The 25,626-nt window shown below is 41.4% G+C and overlaps 2 protein-coding genes across 5 annotated transcripts in view; one reads left to right on the top strand and one right to left on the bottom strand.

The window, feature by feature from the left end:
- Window positions 1-1,070: 1,070 nt before the first annotated feature.
- Window positions 1,071-25,626, bottom strand: part of ptprea (protein tyrosine phosphatase receptor type Ea) — a 59,657-nt gene continuing 35,101 nt past the window's right edge. The window contains exons 3-22 of one of the 4 annotated variants that reach the window (XM_073489126.1): window positions 15,470-15,547; window positions 14,769-14,865; window positions 14,228-14,301; window positions 13,277-13,321; window positions 12,022-12,158; window positions 11,104-11,194; window positions 10,579-10,655; window positions 10,363-10,399; window positions 10,174-10,271; window positions 9,397-9,516; window positions 8,141-8,304; window positions 7,697-7,832; window positions 7,393-7,542; window positions 6,314-6,407; window positions 6,058-6,134; window positions 5,819-5,953; window positions 5,479-5,604; window positions 4,351-4,502; window positions 4,092-4,227; window positions 1,071-3,743 (exon numbers count right to left, since the gene is read on the bottom strand). In XM_073489126.1, coding sequence (XP_073345227.1) covers window positions 3,669-3,743; window positions 4,092-4,227; window positions 4,351-4,502; window positions 5,479-5,604; window positions 5,819-5,953; window positions 6,058-6,134; window positions 6,314-6,407; window positions 7,393-7,542; window positions 7,697-7,832; window positions 8,141-8,304; window positions 9,397-9,516; window positions 10,174-10,271; window positions 10,363-10,399; window positions 10,579-10,655; window positions 11,104-11,194; window positions 12,022-12,158; window positions 13,277-13,321; window positions 14,228-14,301; window positions 14,769-14,865; window positions 15,470-15,542 — 2,094 coding nt within the window. In that variant the 5' untranslated portion in view covers window positions 15,543-15,547 and the 3' untranslated portion in view covers window positions 1,071-3,668. Of the gene's footprint in view, window positions 3,744-4,091; window positions 4,228-4,350; window positions 4,503-5,478; window positions 5,605-5,818; window positions 5,954-6,057; window positions 6,135-6,313; window positions 6,408-7,392; window positions 7,543-7,696; window positions 7,833-8,140; window positions 8,305-9,396; window positions 9,517-10,173; window positions 10,272-10,362; window positions 10,400-10,578; window positions 10,656-11,103; window positions 11,195-12,021; window positions 12,159-13,276; window positions 13,322-14,227; window positions 14,302-14,463; window positions 14,606-14,768; window positions 14,866-15,469; window positions 15,548-25,626 lie in introns of those variants that run through there. The other 3 variants (XM_073489127.1, XM_073489128.1, XM_073489129.1) reach the window with 3 other exon arrangements.
- clrn3 (clarin 3) overlaps window positions 7,458-25,626 on the top strand; it is a 57,850-nt gene continuing 39,681 nt past the window's right edge. Inside the window, exon 1 of the mRNA XM_073489132.1 lies at window positions 7,458-7,547. Coding sequence (XP_073345233.1) covers window positions 7,526-7,547 — 22 coding nt within the window. The 5' untranslated portion in view covers window positions 7,458-7,525. The remainder of the gene's footprint in view (window positions 7,548-25,626) is intronic.

Below are 25,626 nucleotides of genomic sequence, written 5' to 3'. Positions count from 1 at the left end.
GTGAACTGGAGTGCTGGAGACACAAAGAACTGAACCTCTTTGTTTCTGTGTATGTTTTGAATTAGTTTTAAGGTTTCTCTGTTATTGAATCACACTTGGTTGTGGTTCTTTTTATGCAAACCGCCTTCAGTTGTTTTCCATCCACCGTATTGGATTTTCTTTGTTCCTGCTGGTATTTAATTCCTTTTTTCACACGCTTGCTTGCTGTTTTTATAATTTATATTTGAGTACAAAACACAGTGACAAATGAAGTTGAACTTAAAGGAGATGTTCCCAAATTTTCCGTCTTAAAACAATAGTTAGGCGTCCATATGGAAATGTTTTGCCTGCTGCTAATCATTCCTTCTTTCCATACTGATCATTAAAAGATCCCTATTAGAGTTTAATAAGGCTAATTTTTCTTCGTCGTTATCGTTAATATGTTGTGACTTTTATCAACCAAATTGTCAAGAAAAGAATTGCCGGATTAACTGGTTGTGTAAATAGTCCTCAGCCGTAATGTAGCATAATAATAAGTAGACTTTACTTTTCAAAATCATGCTCCTGATGAACATTCTGGTCCAGCTGATGCTCTCATCTGACCTCGATATTAAGATCTTGATATCAAACTGAATATTCTCTTGCAGATCAGCTGGTTAAAAAGCAGCTTTTTTTTAACTAAAAAGTTGTGGGTTCAATCAATCGTATTGAGTTGAGAGCTCAGTCGTGTTCTTCAATAATTTAAGACATTCTTATGAGGAAAAAAATGCCACCACCTCAGTGAGAATATTTAATGTCTTTCTTGGTCTTCTATGATAATAATTGGAATATGTTTAGATGTGAGGCTGTTTGTAGGACAAACGGGACATTGTAAAGGGCAATTTTCACTATTTTCGGACAGTGTATGTGCTGAATGAACAACCGATAAATCAAGAAAACCATTGTTCCATTGTTCAGGTCTGGTGCATGCAGTGCATTATTCACATGGACCATCCTCGTATGTCTCACCCAGAGCTGAAATGAAACCTTTGTATGAGCTGTAACACAGTGGCACAAATATATTTTTAAGAAAACTTTCACTGACACCCATACAACTTTTTCAGATGAATTTAATATTGCAACTTGCATTTCAAAGACACTGAGAATCCAAAAAGGGACAGACCACCCACAGAGAGAGCAAAGGCAAAGAGCTGCAGTCTAAATAGACCCTCCTCAATATTCTTTAAAGGACGGCGAGAAGAAGCCATGGGGAAAATAGACTCTGGGTTGTTTTGTTAAGTCTCTTCTTGTGCTGCACCTCACATCTCCCACAGATAGCACACAAAATATATGCACTTCACAGTTCCTCGCTGGCCAGCCACTTTCACAACACTTTGTCATGTAGTATTTACATACAGCATCAACACAATTACACATCTCATCGAGGATTAAAGCAGAGCTGGGTCGGATCACTCCAAGTGTTTGGTTTGATGTCGGAGTACCAGATGGATGGGGGGGTTACTGCCTCGGAAGAAATAAACAGAAAAGCTGTTTCACATTCAGATACTTTCCTATGAATGGAACTACCATGAGATACTTTTCTATGAAACATTCTGGATGTATATCTAAGAATACATCTGTATTCTGAAACGTGATAGAATGGGGTGTTTGTTTTTGTTGCTCTGGCATTAAGCAGGCACTGAAGCACCACATTTGTGTATTGTGGTATTTGCCATTACAGGACTCATCTAATGTTACACTTTGAATACTTTCCTGTGTGTTAACTGACACAGGTTGTCATGAAATCGAACTGACTTACCTTTTCTAAGTATCACCTCTAAATGCTTGGCCTTCAACTTAGGCTTGTTCTACTTTTCCACGTCTTAAAAATGTACATATGGCACTGATCTGTGAAAAATTCTCTAATCTAGAATATAAATAAAGCAATAAACATACTCTTGAATATTGCAGGTTCTTGGCAAAAGGCTGAGTTAGATGTGCTTTTTAATGTGCAGTCATTTTTAGCAAAATACTTTTTGCTGTCTACAGACAAAAGGCAGACTGTAGTAATGTTACATCCATGTTAAATGCAGTTGCATGCCACTTTTTTGAGGTACATAACCAGTTTTAAAGGATAAGTGCACTCACAAATGAAAATGCATTATCTACTCACACTGTCTTCTTAAACTGTCTTCAACACATGCGATTTTAGGCAATGTAATGAGGTGATCATTTAAGGTCGGAGTAGATGATTATGGTGGAAAAAAAATGCATAATGGTTCATCAAAATTCATAATAAGATAATACTTGTTTGGTGCAAGCTATTTTTTTTAGCACATCTTAACGAATTATGCGTTAAAAAAAGTAATGGGGGACAAAACTGGTAATTTCAAAAAGTAGTAACGATTTTGTCCACCGGTGTCCCCAGTGTAAATGAGCCAATGGTTGCAGCGTCCTTCAAAACAACTGAAGTAGACTTAAAAAAAAAAATTTTTAAAAAGAAAAGAAAAAACATACAGCCCGTCCGGCGTAATCCAATGGAAAATCCAGTGGATCCAATTCCGATGGAAGCACCAAAAGCCCATATTGATTTGAAAAGATGTTATTTAAACCCCTTTGAAGCAGAAATCTTCACTAAGCTAAAAGCGTTAGCGCACACCTCATCTGAAGGGGGTGCACAAGCTTAACTTTGCGTCAAGGGTGTAAATAGCATGTTTTCAATGAATCAATAGGGATCTCAGGTATTCTGGAGACTTGGATTACGCCACACAGTATAGATCTATTTTATAGGGTTTTTTGGTTGTTTTTTAACATTTTTAAAACAAGTCCCCATCTACTTGAGTTGTTTAGGAGAATGCTGCAAAGCTGTTTTGTTGTGAAGCTCTAGAAATGTTTTGTGGACTATGAAACGTCCCCTTACTTTCCATCCACATGCGGATGAGTAGATAATGCATGAATTTTCATTTTTAGGTGAAAATGATCCTTTAATGGTCTTTTTTACAACTCTTGATACGTCTCACCGTGAAACTTCTGCCCGAATCTTTATTGGAAATCAACCCCAGTGGTGTCACCTCGGCCTCTGTTGCATAACTTAACATTTTCCGCATTATGGCTGAAGTGATTCGTCCTTTTTCTGACAGTATTTCCATTGGAAAGAGTATCACATTCGTGATGGGCATGTAGCTTGAGGACAATGAAAAATAGTTGAAATATCGCCTCTAATCTCAGATAGAAGTCATCAATAAATGAAAGAATGGACTGTATGTTTGTATTAAACAAAAAAAAAAAGCTTAACATTCCCATCATGTTCTCCAAACTCAAAGAAGGAATGTCATCGTCAATACATAAATACATTTACAATAACTACAACTTTTAAAAATATTACGTGGTCAATCCAAAATAACACTTAGATAAACATTTAAAGTACAGTATTATACAACAAAACTGAAATAAGAGACCAAGTTTTGAAACAACACTTCATGACAAAATAATTATCATACATGATGTGAAATATACATTATTAATCTTACTTTTTTCATGTACAATTTTCATCCACTGACATACAGTATATTACAGCGAGGATGGAGTTCAGTTAATGGCGGGACAAGTGCATAGCAAAATAGATCATTTGACCGAGTTAAAGAAACACATAAAACTGACAAACCAGCTTTAGAAAACAACATTAAAAACCATGTTTAAGGCAAATCTCGTCATTTAAAATTGGCATAGTCTGAGAAAATGTCGACAAAGTCTTGTACCACCCTGTAGCAGAAGTCATACTGTTCCTGTGGAGGACAGAGACAAACAGGAAAGATAAATTAGGTGGTAGCCTGTACAATCAGTTACAGTCAAGATAAAGCAAGAGATTATTGGATGCCTGCTTAACATTCATGCCAATGTAAAGAACGCATGGAAGTATGTGGGCAGCTACAGTTACATCATTTGAAATGGATTCATCCATTTTAATACATAAAGGGGGCATAAATGAGCCTTTACAGGCAATCCAAATGTCGAGATTTGGGTTTTATATTTGTCATTAGTGACTCTTCTGCATCGAGACATAATCTTTCAAGAGAGAAAACAATGATGCATCTAAAAATCAATTTTTTGGATTCACTTCTGCTGATACTTACCACAGTTTGGACCATATGAGGCCTCTGCATGCGTAAACTCTTCACAGTTTGGAACACGTCCAGCAGGCCTTCTGCCTTGACTCGCTCCAGGATATTGCTCAGTGCAATGAACGTACCTGTTCGCCCTGCACCAGCACTGCAGCACACATTAACAAAATAACATCTTAGAAATTAATTCAAGAATGAACAGTGGCTGTCAGATGCAAAGCACCACAGTAGAAAACACAAATAAGCTACTATAAAAGGCTCAAATGTGTACCTGCAGTGTACGACAATGGGATGGTTCCCAGACTGCTGCTGCTGTCTCTGCACCGAGGCGATGATGTCGATCATGCCTTTCCCCTCGGCCGGGATGCCGACCTCCGGCCAGCCGTGGAAGTGGAAGTGCCTGATCACCCTCGTCTGCTTCTCCTTTGAGAGGAAGTGCACAGGCAGACTTGAGATCATAATACCTTTCAAATATGATTTATTAGCAGTATATGAAAGCGTATAATGGCAGGTGCAATGTCAGTGGAGGTTAAGTGGGCTGTAGATGAGTGGTGCACTGAGGGAGGTGGGAATGTACTCCTGAGCCTCTGAGAGGTGATGTGGGTCGAATTTAATGAAATATATGAGATGGGAGGCTCCACTTGATCATCTCAAACACATCCTGCCCACCACATTTCCTCTGACAGCCACAAGACATTTATGTACTCACTTGGTTTCTTGTTCTCTATAAGACAATTATGTCAGATCCTGTCTCGCTCTACAAAGTCAGATCTAAAAATGCTGTTAAAATTAATGAAACGTAATCTCCCCATTTTAGTATGTTCAGAAATTAAGACGATTTAGCTGATATCACCTTGAAACCTTCCAAGTTGACTACTTAAATTAAGACAATTATCTTTTTGTTTGCAAATTTTCTGAAATGTTATGTTTAGTTATGCAAAAGATCTAAATGTACACTAATTTGCCATAGTTTTAGGAATAAAATGTTCTGTAAATCAGGTTATAAATGATATATGAACAACCCACTTGGTAAAAACTTTCATTATATAGATGGGACTAAAACTGGAAAGTGTGGCTTGCAAGTGTTCTTGAAGTGGAGATATCTGGCTCAGACTATGAGGAAAAAACCCATTTACAGTTATATTTTGTGAGTTAATGGCAAATATTTTATTAAATATGTACTAATTTGGCTAATTAACAGACATCTGAACTAAAATAAACACCTGAATATGTTTTTTTGTTGTGTTTTACTTCCACTAGTATGAAACAAAAGATGTTTTAAAAGCTCAATGGAATGACATCAAGAGAACCAATAAATGCCTTTACACCCTGACAGGCAAATGTAATGTGAGTCACTGCCTCATTAACCAGCTGTGTGATAGCGTTTTAATTTGCTTACCGGGACAAAGGTGAGTACCAAGTCTCGTAGACTGAAGGTGTCACACAAAGTGTCTCCCTTCAGCTCTACTGTGTAATCTCCATAGGTGACTGATTCCTCTGTGGGCCAGTACTGGCAACATTTGTCCTACGAAAACAGACAAAAACAGTGTTTTGTTTAATTGCTGACAAGCTAATATTCAAAGGTAGTCTGGGGTCAAACTTTTTAATACTCAACATTTATAAACTAGCATAAAAGGTTTTGTGTCAAAGGCAGAAAAATCATAACAGAGATGGTTTCTGTTGCTCTAGTGGATGTTGAAGCCATCAGTCAGAGCTTGAAAGCAGCTATCGCAGCTCACCTGCTCCCTCTCCTGGAGCTCAGTGAGCATGACAATGGAGTGACATTTCCACTCCCACACCATCCTCCAGAAATCCTCCACTGTGTGTTGAAGAGGGCCCTGGGTGGCAATGAAGTAGTCCTTCTGTCTGTAGCCCTGAGTAACAGCGAAACACAAAGGTTTTCAGCTTTACTGGTCCAATAATGTGTGTTAACAGCAATACTAATGAACTATTGTGTTAGGTGATAAAATCTGCTTACATCTATGAAAGATGCGTTGATGTAATCCGTGAACTCCTGACCTCGTCTCATGGAGAGAATGACTCTGTTGAAGTCATCTGAAAGTGAAATACAGCAGCTTTCAAACGTGTTTTCAGAGTATCAGGTTCACAAAGTGGCCTGAAAAATACCATTAACTCTTACTCAATGCTGCAGAGCACAAAAACATGTTTAGATTGTAAACATAGTGTCAGACAATAAAATCTATTATTGGTCTGTAGATATCCATCTTTCTTACATGGAATAATTTGCAGAACTCTGTTCTTCTTCATGTTGGCAGGAAGGTTCCCCGTTCTCATGTTCTCCTTCATTATTCGCATGTTGGTCAGTTTCTGGGCAGAAATCATGAAAGGAAAGTCAAAACTGTTATTAACTTACAAATGTTCAGCATCCTTTGGTGCACAAATATCAATAGGGAAAAAAAAAGAAGTTGCACCGTTGATTATAATACATTTCTGGATCACTGTACAGGTAATGGCAGAATGAAAAGGTTATATCGAGTTATTTAATCAAGGCATTAGCAGTAAAACACATACTGTAGGTTCTGGCATCTTTCATAAAGCCTGTTTCCTAATACTTTGCGAGTATTTGTAGGTGATGGTGCATGTTAACCAGACAGTTTTGTAGTCTGTACTTGGAGCAGATATGGGTCTGGAGAAAGTACTCATAACTATCATTTCCACTGTTGGGAGGGTTACTTTAAAAATATATTCTGATACAGTTACTAATTACCTGTTAAAAATGTATCCAGTAACACTATATTAAAGTATTGTAACTTCATTATTTTCCGTTACTTTTGGATTACCTGAATACCAAAGACAAAGAGAAAAGAAATATCAATGAGATGACTTTTATTTAATCTCATTGTGTATTCAGTTTCACTCAAGACCAGAGTGATGTTGTGTGGAGCCGCGAAGTGTTTGCCGTGAGGTTGTAGATTACAACCAACGAAATGCCCCTCGCCTCACCCTGCCCTACTGCAGCTGAATCAAACACAAAAGGCCTGTAATGGAAATTTCTGTATCTTCTGTACCCTATTACACCACAGATCACGCTGGCTGAATACTTTGTGCTTTGTCACAGTGACAACACAGAAATGTGAAGAAACCCTATTTTACTGCTCTTTTCTTTTATGTATCTACAAACAGCAAGCATCTGCAGATGTTGAAATAAACTTAACTCCTAGGTTAAGAGAGGTTATTGTAGAGATGCTACTGGTCGATTTTTTTAGCCATTTGTCAGTTTGGTGTGTAACCAGCTTGATGTGTGATTAAATGTGACGTCTTATGGGCCAGAATGTGAAATAGGAGGTCTCACCTTAAACTCTTCCTCCAGGCCGACCCGGTCACCGTTTGCGAAGGTGTTGTGCAGTTTGTGCAGATGTCCTTCCAGAGACGACACGTCCAGCTCCGTGTCCCCGTAGAGGTAGTATTCAAGCAGGGCCTGGTAGATGAATGAGTACTGCATCTGGGGTGAGAACACACACAAACAGATGAGCTAAGACACACTTGGAAATTTACAGATGATGAGGGTGGGATAATTCACATGGACAATTCATTCATTAAGAAATGTGTTGTGTCATTTGGCCGACATGTGTGAACTTGTCACGTCTCCAACTCACATCTGTCTGGACGAGCTGTGAGCGCTGCTCTCGTATCTTGGAGACGAATCCAAACACGTCAACTTTCTGCTCTGCGTGCATTATGTCGATCATGGCATCTATTACGATGAAGGTTCCTGTCCTCCCGACACCAGCGCTGCAGGGACACAAACAAACCACAGACTGAATAACCCACAATCCTCAGCTGACACTTGCATGTTAATAGACAACAGCAGGGAAACAAAGGGACATCTGTGCCTGTAAACAAACATATTGCTGTAGTCACTCAGAAGGTTTCCAGTCACAGTTTGTTTTCCAGCAGACTCACAAAGCGGATATTTAACCGTAAATACATTTATCTCCATAGAAACAAATTGGATAATTAGAACAGTCAGTCAAAAGCACGTAGATCCCAGTAAACAACAAAATAATGAACATTGACCCATTAGCTCAGCAGTCTGGTACCTGCAGTGGACCACAATAGGCCCAGAGAAGGTTGGATTGACCACTTTGACCTTCTTGAGGAATTTGAGCATGCCGATGGGGGAGAAAGGAACTCCAAAGTCAGGCCAGCTGGTGAAGTGGAGCTGGGTGACCAGGCGGGGAGTCTTGGCGGCATCGCTGGCTTGCTACATAGAGACACAAACATAGTTAACAGTGTTTACAACACCAGCATAGCATACCCCAGGGCAATCTTTTGATAAGTTTCAACAGGAACCAGAATCAAGATAGAAACAGCTTTCAATGATCTGCATACATTTCCTGTACCATAGAGCAAGAAGTTCTCTATTCTCCTGAAATTCAAAGCTATAGTTCAACTGGCTTAATATGAAAAAGGAACTGAGGTACACATGATACAACATGCTGTAATGTTTCACACACTCTTCCCATGGATCTGTTCCCATTGTCACATTTTCTGTGGAGCACAACAACTACATGAGCATTACAACGGTGTATTAGGGCCATTGTAGAAATAAATACAAATACAAATAAATCCCTACAGAGCCAGGGAGGAGATGTAATATTACGAGACTAAAACTCAGAGAAATAGTGTTTTGGATCATGGATCCACATCGCTTCACTTCGCAGGGTTGGTGATGACCTCATCAAATTATACTTTGCAATTGGATTTGGCAAAAAGGAAATCTTCATGCTTTTGCGCCCAGAATCATTAAATTATTAAAAGCATCTAAACTTTGAAGACATAAAACTAAAAACTAAACTTTCTTGTTTTGGCATGAAACCACATTTTGATGTTTCTGTTTTTGTTTCACATAAATACATTACACATGAGAAAATAAAAAAATATAAAAAGTAGTTGTGGTAGAAATTTGTATTGGCTTATATGAAAACTACACCCAAGGAAAGCAATAAGGAACAACCCATAACCAGTGATATTGTGGCATCGGTCAGTTGTGTTTCAGTTCCTGATGCACAGAATTGGCAAATCCACATTGGTATGTTGCTTTCTTCTCAATAGGCCCGATTCTCAGAAATGCATCTTCAGAGTCTGGACGCTTATTATAATATGCTGAGAGAATTTCTGAGTTTTCTTGCAAATGGGTTATTTAATAATCTCAGAGAATATCCAATTATTTTCCGTCCCTTTTAATCTTTGAAAATCGGAGTTGTTTCTTTTTAATGTTACCCCCCGTCCCCAGCTTCCTCCTCACATATAACAGCCCTTAATCACCGTCATTTAAGCACTCCTTGATACTTACATATTGTATACAGAACTTGCGTATGGTGTAGTCCACGAGGACGGTGAAGTCTTCCACTGCCACCCTCACATTCCCGTACGTCCAGCAGCCCTGATCTGGCCAGTACTGGTAACACTTGTCCTGCGGGGAGATAATGACATTCATTATTCAATAAATGAAAGAACCTAAAGAGGAGTTGTTCTTCTGTAACGTATTCAAGGACTTTCCTCTCAAGAGACGCAATTGTTCAAATGAAAAGGCACACATGCTTCAATTTCACAGCCAGTCAGCCCATATTAGTGTAAGTGAGAGAGGTGAAACCACTCAATATAGGACTGACGTGGAGGACTTAATAACACATTATGTAGGCATTGATTTTAACCCATCCACATACTGATTTAAATCCTCTCTGATTCTCTTCTTATTGATCTTTTTAGCCTTTTTCTCCCCTCTCCTTGTTCAGCGAATGAGCTCTGGTTCAGATGAGTCACAATAAAGATTGTGCAATTATAGCAAAGAAAAGAGATGTCAGAGGGGAGATTATAGGTGTGAAATGACTAGTTAAAATTAAACACCATCATTTCACCTTTGACCACAACCAGTGAAGTCTATTTGAAGCACATTTCTTCTCACATCTTTTTGTGATGCTCACTTAAGCCCTTCATAGTGTCAGAGCAGAGACTTGGCTGAAGAGGAAACCCCCACAGAAATGTGTAATTCTGAGTACTTGAGCTCCATGAGGAAACCTGTTTAACACGGGACACATTTAAGAAATAAACATGGCTGAAAATCACTCACTTCTTTCCTTTCTTTCAAATTTGTCAGCATGACAACAGTCGCTACTTTCTGCTCCCATATCATCCTCCAGAAATCTGCTGTGGTGTCTTCTTTTGGACCTGTGAGACAAAAAAGTTCAATTAATTAATTCAAATAACCAAGAATTCAACATAATTATGTCATTTCCAAGCGCACTACTGTATATCTTACCTTGTGCTGCTATGAATTTGTTCTTTTCCGTGAAACCCTGTCAGAAAATAATAAAGTTAATTAAGAATATACTGTATATTTAAGAATTTGTGGAGCACAACATTCAAACAAAATAAGAAAATGAAAATAATAGTGGTTATTTAGGTACAAAGTTTTGTTAGTGTTCGTGTTAACTATGCTCAACACAATGACCAGAAACCAAAAAGATTAACTCACATCAATGTAAGAAGCATTCACATAGTCTGAACAGGGATTTCCATCCAGCGTAGTCAACACCACTCTGGATTGATCATCTGTTGGCAAAAATACAATCGGGAAGTTTAGAGAGTTTGTAAGGGTATTACCTGGTAGTTTCTGTATAATAACCATGAATCAGGCTGAAAATCAGGGCCACAAAGAGTTCTTAGTTCGGTAATGACATGTTATTTAGTTAATTATTATCTCCTTTTTGTCATATCATTACCATGTTATTACTGAGCTGTCATGTAAAGCGCTACAAACAAATCACACAATGACTTATTAATGCGACAGAAATAAATGATAAGAACTGCGATGGTTAAACAGAACAGAAGGGTGAGGAAAGTCTAAGTGAGTTGTTTCATTATGAATGAATACACGAGCTGGAGGATCTACTGTGTCTGAACTGGAGACACAAAGACACGTGCTCACACAGGCAGGAAACTGAACTCTGGGTGTGAGTCAAAAGAAACTTAGTTCCTACAGAACAGAAAGTACACTCACAGGGGAGGATGTTGGGGTATCTGTTCTTCTCCTTGTTGTCGTCCTTGTTGGCCTCTTCGTACGTCCCTTGGGCATTACCCCCAGGCAAGGACTACAAATCAGAAATACAGTCAGATTCTCCACCAACCATTTAAAACAGTTAGGCTGACTTTTAACCGCTCGTGTGCATTGTGTTCTGCCGTATGTAAGGCACTTCCTCTGCTACCTACAATAACAGTCCTTCATTAAAAGCAGAGAACTTCAACTTCCTCTGTCTGCTCTGAGTAAAAATCCTACTTGTATGTGTTACATAGACTGTGAGTCATACACTTTATTTGACTCAGATCCTCAATCATAGTCACAAATAGGCAGTAGGGTATTTTTGCATGCCTGTAGGTGTGTATATGTACATTATGTGTCATGGACAATGTGACACATGCAGTACATCTCCAGTAGTTTTCCTGAATATAAAATACCAAATAAGTCGGAAGTCTAGTTTTTGTGGGAAAACCCTTTTACTCCAATTTTAGAAATTTTATTTATATGCGGTTTTGTTGCCACAGCTGAAAGCACGAAACACATCGTAGGTCCAAGATACCGTTTCAAAATCATCTTTAAAAGCTGCATAAGTTACAAAATAGTGATGATAATATGGGTATTTTATTGTTTGCAGTAATTATTATTTAAAATAACAGTTGCAGTCAGTTCTGGTTGTTGCACAGCACGTCAAATGAGGCTAAATCAATACAGCGCTTAACCACACCTCATTAAAAATAAACAGATAAACAGACCTCAACCAAATTTCTTCTTCTTCTTCTTGTATGCACCACAGTGACTCTGTACTTTAACCCCAGATGCTTGGAAAAAAAACACGTCTTCCACCACTCATACAGTATACGGAAGACTCTAATCTTCAAGCAGAGAAGAGGGTACGCTTACATTATACTCCTCCCTGAAGAGCTTGCCATCGTCAGCCGAGCGGAGCCTGTACTCCTCCTCGAGGTGGTCCACTGGGATGGGGAAGTAGGTCTTGGAGGCTGAAGGGGATCTGGGCAGAAGGACCACCGTCTGTTGCTCTGTAAGGGAAGAACAGTCAGTGGGTTTATCATCCCTGCCCGACTGATCAAGATGAATGTTATTGTGGTTAATTATTTGTTGTGTTAAAGAAATTAACTGATTTCACTTTGTGAATTATTCAATAATTATCAGATGAACGACTAAAAAGGAATTAATAATAAAACAGGATTGGGTTTAATTAGACCAGTGGTTCCCAACATTTATGTAAATGTACCCAGAAGTACCCCCCTAACAACAACACCACCGTCTGTTCAAAACATTTGCATTTCAGTTATTGAGTTAATATTTAACAATAGTTCTTGTTATTGTACAAAAGTGGAAATTGTTATTGTAACTGTCAGTGTTTGTCGGTTTGTCCAAATTAGTTTTTACTACTACCACTTCAGAGTGGCAGAAACTGAATGTGGCAACCGTTTATTCAATACTTGGCTCTTTCAACCATTTAAACTATGATTTTGAGCTAACTATTACAACCATTTATGCATTTAGCCATGTTATTTCAACAATTTGTCCATTCGTTTGTGCTAAGTATTTTAAATATTTAATCCACATCTTAAAGCTACTTATTTCAACTGTTTATCTATTACTTTTAACTACCTTTTTTCAACCATTTATCCATTACATCTAGTTAACCGTCATCCCTCTGCTCGCTTGCTTATTCATTTTTATGTACCCTCAACTGCAGTTACGGGTTTCCTCTTCGTCAATGTTTCCATCTACTCCCCTGCAGAAGCAGAAGTGACCCTGGTTGGGAATCACTGACTAAGACTATAAGCTTATCAAACTACTCTACATGGACTCATCAAAGATCAAATTGATTTAATATCTTTTGACACGTTGGTGTGTGTTAGCCAACACCTTGATAATTAAAAAAAAGGAGTGTAAGTATTCTATGATCACCGAACATCAACAGGTGTTAGAGAACCAAGGAACCCCAGGGAGAAGCCACGTACAGCAACCCGTAGGCAGGTTTTTATTGAGTGGAAACCTCTATTAAGGAAGCACCCGACTAGGCATTCGGTTAGGGTTCACAAAATTTGGTGAATGTAGGTTGAAAAAGTACCGAGAGAGTGTTAGTAATATGAGGTTCCTCATACCGCCACCCTGTATACCTGACCTGGTGGTACAATGGTGTATAACGACTCAGTACTGTATCCGAACTCTAAAACACAACACACGTGAAATCACACACGGCACACACACATAAAGGCAAAACAACACTGACGGTAAAGATAGCATTTGATTCATTTTGACAGCATCCTGTTCACAGGAACATACAGTTTCTGTGCCCACACATGACTCTTGACATAGTTTAACAAACCTGTGTATGACGGCGTGTATTTAATTGTGCATAAGAACTAGCTAATAATCTTAATCTTTCAAAATTGTGCAAAACATCTGCTTATTTAACTGATTTAAAATCACATCTGGATAAAAACTGTCATGCTTTCCCAGCACAACAAACTAGTGTCATGATTACAATCACATGAATTAACAGCTCACTTGATAACCTCGATGTTTACTCAGTGTTTGTTATTGCTACTGTTAGGTGTGCCATACATTCCTATCTGTATAGGAATACAACCTGCTCTGTACATTCCTTTGTAACGCCAGATAAAAAATTACTTCCTAAAGAACACTCACAGCTCCTCGACACATGTTTCACGTTTCCTGTGAAGTCCAACAGCTGTTGGCGTACTTCACACAAATCGGCTGTTAATAACAAAGATGCATCTGTCAAGAAGAGTGAGAACTGCTCTTGTGTGGTGTATACTAACTTAACATGCAGCTTCAAAAAGCTATAAATGAAGGTGAGGATAGCACAGTTCGTGTTGTGCACATTAACCACAGGAAGTATAACAGAACCACAGTGCACTGGTGGGACATCTTCACACAGAGCACATACACACTGTAAGACTGAAACCTTTACACCTTACACTGCTGTCTCTATTTCCTTCTCTTTCTTTGCCTTCTTTACTTTCTCACTATGCTTCTTCTGTCGCTCTCACAATCTACAATCTGTCTCGCTGTTTCTCAACAATCTCCAGTGTATTCATCACAATGTTACCTTGTTCCTCCAGGATGCCATTTGGTATCTTCTTGTCAACTGTTGTGACGACTGCTTTTCTCTGGTTTCTTACCCTGCTGGCAAAAAAAGGCCAAGAAAATGAGAAGAACAATCGCATAAAAACAGTTCGATGATGTCATGGCAAAACAAGTTCAACTTCTTCTTAATATTAGAGCTAAACAATACTTAAGGTTTCCCAAATGATGTATTTAGCTTTAAACAAAAGCCTATCCTACCATCTAAAACTTGAGAAGCTATTCTTTCTCATTAGCTGATGTCTTGGAAACAGCAATCCAGTCTGTAAAATGTATAGAATTAGTTCTTCGTTCTCCTGTGTTGCTTGCCTGGCTGTTCTCCTCTCACTAAGCATGAGAGGGAGGCAGCTAGGAGCACTTCCTGACTGGGCTCCGCCTCAATGACTAAAGGAGGAAGTGTTTGTCACCCTGAGCTCTGCCCCTGAGCCTGGCTCACAGCCAGTCAGCGAGGCCCGGCGAGGGGGGTGAGCTTAGGTGGGCAAGTCTTGCAGGGTGGGAGAGTTTACCTGAGGAAGTACCAGGCTAGCAGTGCGATGATGAGCAGCAGCAGGGACAGGACCAGCACGGTGGGGAGGATGTGGTTGCTGTGGGTTGTATAGCCTGCTGAGGAAGAAGGAGAGGCAGAGCCGGGGGGTCAGGGAGCACCGTCAACAAAGAGGCAGGAAGAGGGGTGCAAGGACAACGATATACGTGCATGTGTGCGGCTGCATTCATGTGTTTGAGCCTCGTGAATATGCGATAAAACAAAATCAAAACTTGGCACAGCAACACACCTCCCATGGTCTCTTCTGGCCACAGGCCTGATTTAATAACTGGCTTCTTCAGCAGTATTTTGTCTACAGAGATAAGCATCAGCTCATTTCATCCTGCCAGTGTGTCTAACAGAAAATCAGAGGCTTTAAGAATGGAGACCCAGCCAAGACTCATAGCCACACAACCAGCTATTAACTATGTTTATAAAGACGCACAATAAGCCATAAATTACTGTCCAGGGCTGCTGAAGTTCATTGTGATCCGGTAATAACAAGGCTGTAGAAAAGGCTATCATCAAGCAGAATGCATGCGCCGAGGAAGATGCATAATAATCATATCTTAGAGGAAAGTGATGACTGCAGTGGAGAGCGATGGGATTTTATCGCTATCTCAAATTGTTCAGTGCTACTCAGTCTCACATGTCGAGGTGCATTGCTCTTGTCATTGTTCTTACCTTGCGTATGGTTGCCACTGCCGGTGGAATTGGATGTTGTTGTGGTCGCCACCAAAAACAGAAGTGGGACCATTGTGACTGCAGAAAAACAAAATGAAGACGGATATTAAATTTAGTGCCAGACATGTCTTGCAAAGTGAAGATTCATGGGAACATGGCCGCTGGATAATATCACCATTAGGGGAACACAAAAGCCATTGACAGATCTGAGGCATATTTCTTTATTGGTGACTGACGCTTTCGGGAATGTGCTCATCGGTGCAAAGTTCATGAAGGCACAATGGAACAACACACTCATATCCTGGTCATTCATTAGTGCTGTCATAAAGCTCACAGTGTAGCGCCTAACATGTCCACATGGGGGCACAAGACTCCAATATATGAAAAGCAAGGCTGGCCATGATGACAGGCTTCCTCACCAACCCATTGAGAAAAAAAATAACATCCATGCAAGAGAAATTTAAATGAATATAAGAGAGAAAAGTGACATATGTGTTTAATTAAGATTGAATTAGTGTATAATCACCTGAAACCAAGCATCATTGTGTTTTACCTTAGAAAGAGCCTTTTATATCTACAGAGATATCTTCCACTGTCTCCCTCATGATGCACTGCCATGCTTCTACAGTAGCCCTGGATGGACAGAACCCAACACTGGCTCTAGAGAGGCCCTTTCACATTTTCTGCGTATTTAGCGGCCACCGTGGGGGAGGCGAGGAGTGTTAAATTGGTTGCAATCTGCAGTCATACTGCTGAATCCCAAACACTGGACCTTTTTAAACGTGTTAAAGTTGTGGTTAAACGGTGACAAATTCTGTTACCTCATAGCACATCTTTAGAGTATAGAAAGGAAGAGAAAGAGCAAGACGTCACCCCTGCAACAAGTTAAGTGAGTCGGGCAAAACTTATATAATAATGCATAAGCCATGTTATTTCAACAATAACAATGGCCAAGGGACCACATCTAACCTGAGGAAACACGCCAAGCGTTCCCTGCAGTGCCCACAGCCAAAGTTAAACCCCTTTATGAAAGGTGAAACCTGAAGTGAGGCACCGACAACTTCACTGACATCTTGAGGTAATTAGTTAAACAGTGGAGATAACTGAGCTTTTTCCACTGTCATGATTTACATTATCTATAAAACTCAGCTACTGGCTGAATTCTTTACCAACATGCTGTTCAGTACACTAAAACAGGAATTTAGATTTTTTTCAGATGTTTGACACCATAGTATGACACCAATAGTATGGGAATTTACTGGCAAAAACTATAGTATGCAAGCACTGCAATAGTAACAACAATATAGCAGACAATGTCAGTGCAACTTCTTCTTCTCTGGCCTGCCTACTGTTATACTAATGTTCCAAGTATTGACAGTTATGTATATTTTTATATAAAGTCCAATACTGTGCTGATATTCAATCAGTTTCTACATTTTTAGTCCAGTTATCAACGTTGAAGTGCACAGAGTAAAAAAAGTTTGTCCTGCTGCTTCCAGGTCTTTGAACAGCTCCCTCTTTTGAAGAAATGCCAGTGTTACACCTGATTTAGCATCTTATATTTTACAACTGATATATTTTTTTGCATCGGTTCAAATGTCAACGGTACCCAACCCTAATTGCACCCATCCCTACTCAATGCAGTGCTCCTCACTACTCTAATAAGGCATATGCACTTGCTTTAATCAGTGTATTATCAGATTGAGCTGTTTAAATGCCACTCAGAGCTGATAACAGCTGTTTCCTTCTGCTGTTTCCGTGGCAATGCCATGCTGAAACGCGTCCCTTCCAGGATATAGCACGTGCAGGGTCTTAACATGCTATATGTTACAAATCACAACACTAACAGATGCAATATGCATGCCAACACAAGGCCTGGATGTCAGCTGACGTCGAACTAAAGAATGAGTAATTAAGCCAAGCTGACCACGATGTATCAAGAAAAGAAATCTAGACTCCGGCAGCGACGGGCTTAACACCTACACCCTTCACACTCTGCTCTTTGCCACCTCTCCCTTCCTCTTTGATAACATCACCCCGACACAAACACATGCATATCTAACACGCACGCCGGGCCGTGCACGCCGACACCCACAGCACCATGAGCTCCGTCCAGACTCCCCCTCCCCTCCCCTCCCCTCGCTACACACAGTGACATCTAGGAGTCTCAGCTGAATGATCACTCCCTCATTTTCTCCTGGTGGAAGATGAATGCAGAGGAGGGAGGATGGAGGATGGAGGAGTATCTCCGATCGATTCTCGCGTTTGAGCATTCAGAGCGGGTTTCACATCACATTGATTTAAGCACCTCAGTTCTTTTGAAAGCCATAGTAATTTATAAAAGAAAACCATGAAGCCTTGAGGGTTTTTTCTTTATTTACCCCAAAGCGTTGTAAAAGTTGGGATCTAAGCAAAGCACACTAGCACTGAGCTGCTACAAACTGCCATAATGAAGCAGAGCACTGCAGGTGTGTGTGTTTGTGTGTGTATGTGAGTGTGTGTGTGCTTTGCAGCTGCGGTGAAAAGAAAAGCCCAGGCCAAGTGCATAGTCAATGAAGACACTGTGTGTTGAAGCCTCCACGCTGTGCCGCAGTGTCCTGTAATGTGTCCAGGCAGGACACCGGAGGAATGTGGAGGCAGCAGAGCAGAGACACCGACTGCAGCGAGGAGAGAGGGAGCAGAAGGTCCAGGTCAATAATATTTCCTGGAGCGATTAATAAACCCTGACATGTCCCCCCTCCTTGCCCCCATGGGGGAGACTGATGAGAGAATTCTAATGAGAGACGAGAGGAGAGGAGGAGAGTGCTACCCCCAGCTCTCCTCGCTCTTTATCCCCCCTCTTCTTTAAGACTCTCTCTGCAAATGTCACAAGCTCGGATGAAGGGGGAGGATATTGAGCTGACTTAGTACCGTGTGTTGATCCTGAGGGTAGGACTCTGAGGTTTTGTGGTGTGGTAACTCTCGGCGCCATTTGGGACTTTCCACTACACAAGCTCGATTGAATTTTATGTATGCCTTGTCTGTTTGTTTGTTTGTTTGTGCGTATGATGGCTCAACAAGGGGACACCCCAGCAGAGTGCTCATAGCTCGCCCCCGGGCTGTGTCTTGTGGTAAAGTGTTGCTGCTCCTCTCCTCTCCATCACCTCCGGAGATGTCATGTTAGCCTCCGACCCCTGCGTGGCTCAACTGCTCCTCAGGGACCTCAGCCTGTTTCCCCCTCCTCGCTCTCTAGCTTTTCCCATCTTGTCACTGCGGCGATCTCTAGCCTGACCTCTCCAGCATCTCAGAGGAGATCGCCAACTTCCTTTCCGCTCTCTTTGTGGGGAAATGTCCCTCACGTAACTTTAAACAACGCAGCTTCCTCTGCCTCCGGGTATCTAATCTCTTTTTATTTCTCCTCGCTCAGCACAAACCAGCCAACACCACAAGTCTCAAATTAGACTATTAGTGTTCGTCATCATTTAGCTCGGGTCAGACTCTGGGCAAACGGCTATCATCACATTGTGTGTGTGTGTGCTCTCATCTGTGTATTGTCCTTTCTCCATTTAGCACTCCGCAGCTAGTCACCAACCATCAGCCATAATGAAAATAGGTCATGGGAGATGTCAGCTCGGGGGAAGTTCTAAGGCGTCCTTATTTTTCCGATAGGAGACATTTGCAAGTAGCCCGGGGGAAAGGGTATTGTCCTGGCCAGCTAGTCGGACAGTTATTTCAGTGCCATGTGTGTCCTGAGTTACCCAGCATGCACAGAGTTTGCTCCGTGTCACGGCAGGTCGTCCTGGGCTGCAGATTGGGACGCCTCAGCTGTATTGACAGGAGCTGCAGTTCAAACACCAATTTAATATGATGGCAGAAGGAGATTATGCCTCAACTCAAACCACTGCAGGCCCTGTCCACACGGACAAGGGTTTCTTAAAACAAAGCATTTGTCTTTGCACCTTGGCCTTTCATGCACTGCATTTTAGGTCCCAAACATTGATCTTCTGGGAAACACCAACGCCCCTTCGCTTCCTAATCAGGCCCTAATCAGTGAATGTCGCAACACTGGCGAGTGTGAACTCGGAGTACGTGTTAGTCATATGATATCTCAGTATTTGAAATGGCACATTGACGAAATGGATGTTATGCTGTCCATATTTAGAAGGACATGATCGGACATCAATGATAGAGAGGAGAGACAAAAATGGCTGCTAATGATGTTTTAACAGCATTATCCAGGAAGAGTCTGCGAAGTACAGTCGTTTCCTTGCCTCCGTCATAGTATTTTCAGTAACTAAGCAACCAACCATAGTGTTTACGATCTGCTTCTTGTTTACATCGGCACGCACAGGCCCAGTATAGATGAACTGCCATCTGATACACGTTTTAGTTTGGACGGAGATCCTTTTTTTTGTTTTAAGTCAGTCTTAAAGTGATACGCACTTCGAGTTATTGGTCAATGATTTCATTAGTACGGCATGTAACTGAGTACTTGTGAGTACAGCCAATGACATTGTTTAATTTCACAATATGCAAATACTCAGACAGCAGCTTTCAACACACGAAAGCACTTGAATACTATTGATCGTAATCATGTCATCACTCAGACAAGCCTCTGTCTCCATACTGTACATGACAACACCACGGCCAGTGTTATGTGTTCATGGAGTCCTCCAGCATCTGGTATGCACTGTGTGACTCACAGCTCCGTCTCCACTGATTACAACCCTCCCACCTGTGAGTACCTGCATACCTCACAGCATATAAACAAAAGCTTGGACAAGCATGGATATCATCATGTCATATCTCACAGCCAGGCAACAGAGAATACAAACAGACCACTACAAGGCCTCTCTTCTGCTTCTTTCTTCTAGCTCCAAGCATGAAAAAGACAGCGTGGGGGATTCTGACTCATGGTGAATCTTTATGGTCCCAAACCAAAAAGCTGATAAATGTTTTCCCCCTGACAGTGTTTTGTTTTTGGAGGATGAGCTATCCCTCTCAGTGGACCTGTGTTTTCCTTGTGGTGTGCTTCCTGCTCTGTCATTCCTTCAGTCTGGGTTTTAAAAAAAAACAAACCTCGAGTGACATAATGATACCCCTGCAGCTCTCCACTATTGTCTCACTAATTAGCCCCAGAAACCCGACCATCAGAAAAGGACAAGCTCGTTACAATTAGAAGATAAGACGGAGAAATTGGCTGTCTTCGCCTCTGACAGGAAACGCGGTGTTCCCTGGCATCGCGTCTTCCCGTGGACAGAGCTCTGTCAGTTCCACTGAATGTGGTTTCTCCGGGCACAGAGTCTCTCTGTCTCTTCAAATACATCAGCTGGGGAATTCGGAAAATGGGCGGTGGGTGTAGGGGCGATGAGACAGGGTGAGCGGCCACTAGGTACATTGTGTCCTCTGAGCAAAAAAGCTGCCAGATTGTTTACCCTTCAGGCTACATGTTCTTTTTTATATAACCAAAACCTGCGAGATGGCTTATTAGAGGAAAAACAACAAGTAACTTAAAGCCTTCTGCACTTCTTCAAACATTTTTTACAATTTAAATTGCTTTCTTGCAGAGAACTAGGTGAGAAAATCAATATCACTGTCATTTTCCTGCACAAGAGTTGTCAATTTTGGTTGATATTGACGTTAACAGCCAGACGTCCATTGACCTGTAACTAACTGGTTAATTAAAAAAAAAAGGAGCACACTGGACCATCTCCCAGTCACCGTTGAGGAAGAGACAGATAACCTAGTGGTGACGCAGCTTTCATTTCATTCACCAAGATGGTGGGAGGAGAGGGGCGGGTTAGGCCGCCATGGGTGAGGGGGGAAGACAGGGATGAGGAAGGGTAGACAAGGGGTGAAAATGCATGTATTGTAATGTGTTCTGTAAAATTCTGTAAAAAATAGTGTCAAAGCATCAAGCTGTTTTCCCCTGCTTCCTGTCTTAAAGCTAAGCTAAGCTAAGATATTAGCATCTGTATGTGTATATTAATCCTTTAAATCAACTGCAAATCCTACTGAATGTAGGCTACACAGTAATTATTATGATAAGCACTGTATGGCCAGACAGATAAAGTGGCTGTCCAATGTTAGCTTATTACAGATTTAGCAGTAATGCTAATGCCAGACGATAAGTAACAAAAATTTGCAGCACAGACATGCTCCTGTGCCAGCGGTGTAAACACCAACACTTCCATGGTTCTCCAAACTCCCACTCTGGACTGCTAGCTGCATGGCTAACTGAGCTAACTAGCTAGTTACTTAGCAGCAGTTAGGAGTTACTCTAGTGATATGCGGCCCCCTATTTGTAATATTTTGAGTATGGCCAGTTTTTACATATTGTACCTTTTTTAAAATGATTATAGTGAAGCATAGCCCTAATTATCTTATTTAATGTCAAGTCCAGTTGTATGTGCAGAAAACTGACATGACACTGACGTTACACCTGTCATGAACAAGGAGGAATCTTGACATGTTTTATATTGTTTTCATTAAGTGTCATCTGTCAATTAACCGTAACCCTCTCTAGAAATGACATTATTGACCGAATGACACTCAATGACAACAGTCAGACAGTAATTCAAGATGTCACTCTTATGCACAGACACTTTCAAATATTGTGTTACCTAATGAACCCGCTCCGTCCTACAATATGCACATGTGGCCGTGGGTGACAGCATCAGCGCTGGCGCAATTATTTCTGGTTCAACATACTCATCCTCGTAAGGAGCTCTATTTAAAACGAGATCAAGTGACTTCGTCTTTGTTAGCAGCTTGCTCACTGTGGTGCTACCGCAGAGTGAACTGCGCGCGGAATAGAGAAGTCTTATTTATAGAGCAAAGCTGCAAGAGCTGATCAGTGTGATGTCGAGTCATGCTGTGGTTGGATGCTGTATTGTGTTTGTTCCCGTAACTACAGTAACAGGTGTAACATTTCTGTGGCAATGGTTGGTTTGCACGTGCTGTCGAGAGGTGGTGAGGGAGAAGGTGATGCTTTGGGTTTTGTGTGTGTTGGCATAACGTCTTCTCCTGTTGCTCACCAGTACAGGCTGCAGACACAAACATGAATAAATTACCAAAGTAATTAAAGGTTACAGCCTCTGCTGCATAGATTTCGACCATTATTTTTAAAATGCATCTCTTATGAGTCCCTCAACTATGTTGAAATGCAAATCACAGGAGTGCTCTTACAGTTGTATATGTTTCTAATGTGAAGGAAACACTCTAAAAGAAAACAATGAGCGCGGGTAAAGTTTTAAAGGAGTCCAATTCGACCAGAAAACTGCAGGTCGTATAAGTCCATGCTTTCTATTTGAGTAGGTCGTCCTTGTGTCACCTTTCTGCCTCTGTGCTCTCTGCCTTTGGGGCCGGGTTAGCTATTTAAAGGACAGCACGCTACATTCACAGTCCTCACTGAGGAAATGAAGCTGGGGTGTCCATGTCCTCTCACAGATGTGTGACCAGATGCGACGTAACCGAGTTGGACAAGGTGATCAGCGTTGCTCCCTATCCAACGATCCTTGAAGACCACATCCATGATCCAGGACAGTTCATGTGTACATATAATTTTAGAAGCCGGTTTTCTCTTCTTTCAGAGGGGATTTTAGAAAGTACACTGTGGAAAATGTAGATCTGATTGAACACCTATGCCGCTGTTCTTCACAATGTGTTCCCATGGTAACCTGACCAGCAGCACTGCCACCAACGTGGCACCTGTGGGATGCTGAACATGTCAACCCAGCAGACAGACACGCTTTGTAAACCCGAGAACCTGATGTCAATCCAGCCTTTTGTCTGAGTCAACAGCTCCTGGAGAACAGTGACGTTTGATAAAAAGCGTTGGAAGGAGTGTAAAGATATAATATATAACCTTTCTGCATTAAAATGTCTAAGAATGACTAGACCTTTTGTTGAGTTGTGTGGATCTAGTATGTGTGGATGGAGGCTTTAGAGCTGCTGGTGCCTCTAATTCAGCTAGACCTAATTTAGATACATAAAGATTAGTTGTAGTTCTGTGTCACACGCTGCAGTATCTCACACCAGAGCTATCTATAGCACCATTGTACAGTAACAACTCTACCTCTGCAGCGCTGCTCTCTTGCCAATCCGGGTTCCTCCCCTCCTGCGCTCCTAGCATTGTCATTAATCAATTCCTGCCTCCTTCCCAGGGCGCCCAGACGCTGTGGCAGTGGTAATGACCTTGGAGACCTGCTGGCTCCGCTCTGCAGCGTCAGCCCTTCACGTCTATGGGAACAAATGTAGCATCTCCCAAAAGAGACCTGAGCTGAACGTGTGAGAAAATGCATATGTGCTGGTGTTATGTTTGCATGCGGGAACTTTTACTGCATAAAAGAACAAAGAGAAATCCATATAGGCTAATGGCAGGAAGAAAAAAAAAAGCTGTGGTTGGTTGCCAGGTTCAGGCCAAAACATCCTGTTGACTGAGATATGGCGGCTACTGTGTCTGACCCTAAAAGCACCGCCATTAGAGCAGTCCTCACTGGAAATGGGAGCTTTTAGCTGCTGCACATTAGTTAAGAATAACACTGTGCTAGATGAGAAGCGATTATTGATAATCCTCTTAAAAACATTCCAGCCATAACTGTAACATTTGAGAGCAGCTCTCATTTAGCGTACGACTTAACGTCTTCAGCCTTTAAAAGCTACTGTCAAATTCTGGTCAGGCATGGAAACCAAGAGTGTAATTGGTTGTAAATATTTACTCCAGTCTGTCGTCTGCACTCGCACCACATCTGAGCTTACACTCGGTCGGCTTGTTTGAGTGTCACTTGTGTGAGTGTGTCACAGACACACACAGTCGCAGTTAATTATTGCGAGGCGCCAGTAGGTCTTTCAATCACTTCTGATCCGCAGATTTACACGCCTGCACAAACGCACTACATGCATACGTTTCAGCACCAAATCTGCTAACAATTGGCATGCAAAGCTACTGCCTGGCTGCTTGGCATGAAATACACACACACACACACACACACACACACACACAGGGACACGCACATACCCACAAATCCACAAGCGCACCACGGGAGGGATCCATGGGAAACACATGTGCCAGAGCCTGCTTGAGAACCAGCATGCCAGAAATCATTCTACTCGTGGTCCATCATCCTCAACATGTGTGTGTGTGTGTGTATGTAGGGGAATAATCTCTCCGTGAGGGTCTCATCATCCTCCAGGCCCGTTACACCTCCCGACCTGACAACACTGAACAACGAGGCATCCATCTTTCTCCCACCATGACACCTCTGGGATTTACCTCCTCCCCCCTTTCAATTATTCAACGGCAGCGCAATTACGGGCTGGAATCAGAGCCATCGATAGCCGGCGTAATGCACGGCAGCTGGGCTGAAAATGACGAAACCAGAGCTGTGACACTTCTCATTATCGCCCAGCACTCTGTGATTACCGGCACTCTGCTACGAACAGGTATTAGTGTGAGAAACATGTAGAGGGAAGGTGAGAGAGACGAAGAAGAAGAAGAAGAAGGGATTGTGTGTAAAGCTTGGGGCCTGTCAGCGTGGTGATGTATGGGAAATTTACTGCTCAACTAGTAGGGCCATTAAGAGGGGTAGAAATGCGAAACATACAGTGGTAAACTAATGAGTTCTTAGGCTACTGAATATAAGGCTGTAGGCTCCTTTTTTGGAGGTATGAGTGCAGGTCGGACATGCATTCTTCAAGGATAACTCTAATTATACAGAATTGTAAAACAGGACGTTTATCCAGGGAAGGGGCGCGAGCTTCATGCTCAATAACTTTAATATAAATAATCCAAAAGCTTGTCTTTGAACAAAAGACACAAACAAACACAGAAAGTAGTAGCCGGAAATCCATGTAGCTGCAGCAAACTGCCAGCGATTAGCCTAAACTGGATTCTCCCTTTATCAGAACAAGCAGTCAATAAAAGCTGCATTGTTTGACTGCAATTTGGAAACTTGTTGACAAAATAACACAGTCCTGCTTTCACTACTACTTCTTGAGCAGCCACACACAGGCTAAATATGAGCCACTACGTAAACAAACCAGCAGGTAAACAACAAGGAAGTAGACCAGGAAGTGTGCTGTGCAGTCAGAAGATACATGGATACCTCGGGGACATCTTTCTGTGTTTACTTTCAATTGCACCTGAAGACAAGTATCCTAGATTTATTTTCTGTAAA

Source organism: Pagrus major, chromosome 20 (genome assembly GCF_040436345.1).
Source record: "Pagrus major chromosome 20, Pma_NU_1.0".
Lineage (NCBI taxonomy): Eukaryota > Metazoa > Chordata > Actinopteri > Spariformes > Sparidae > Pagrus > Pagrus major.
This window is presented reverse-complemented; position numbering and strand designations above follow the sequence as displayed.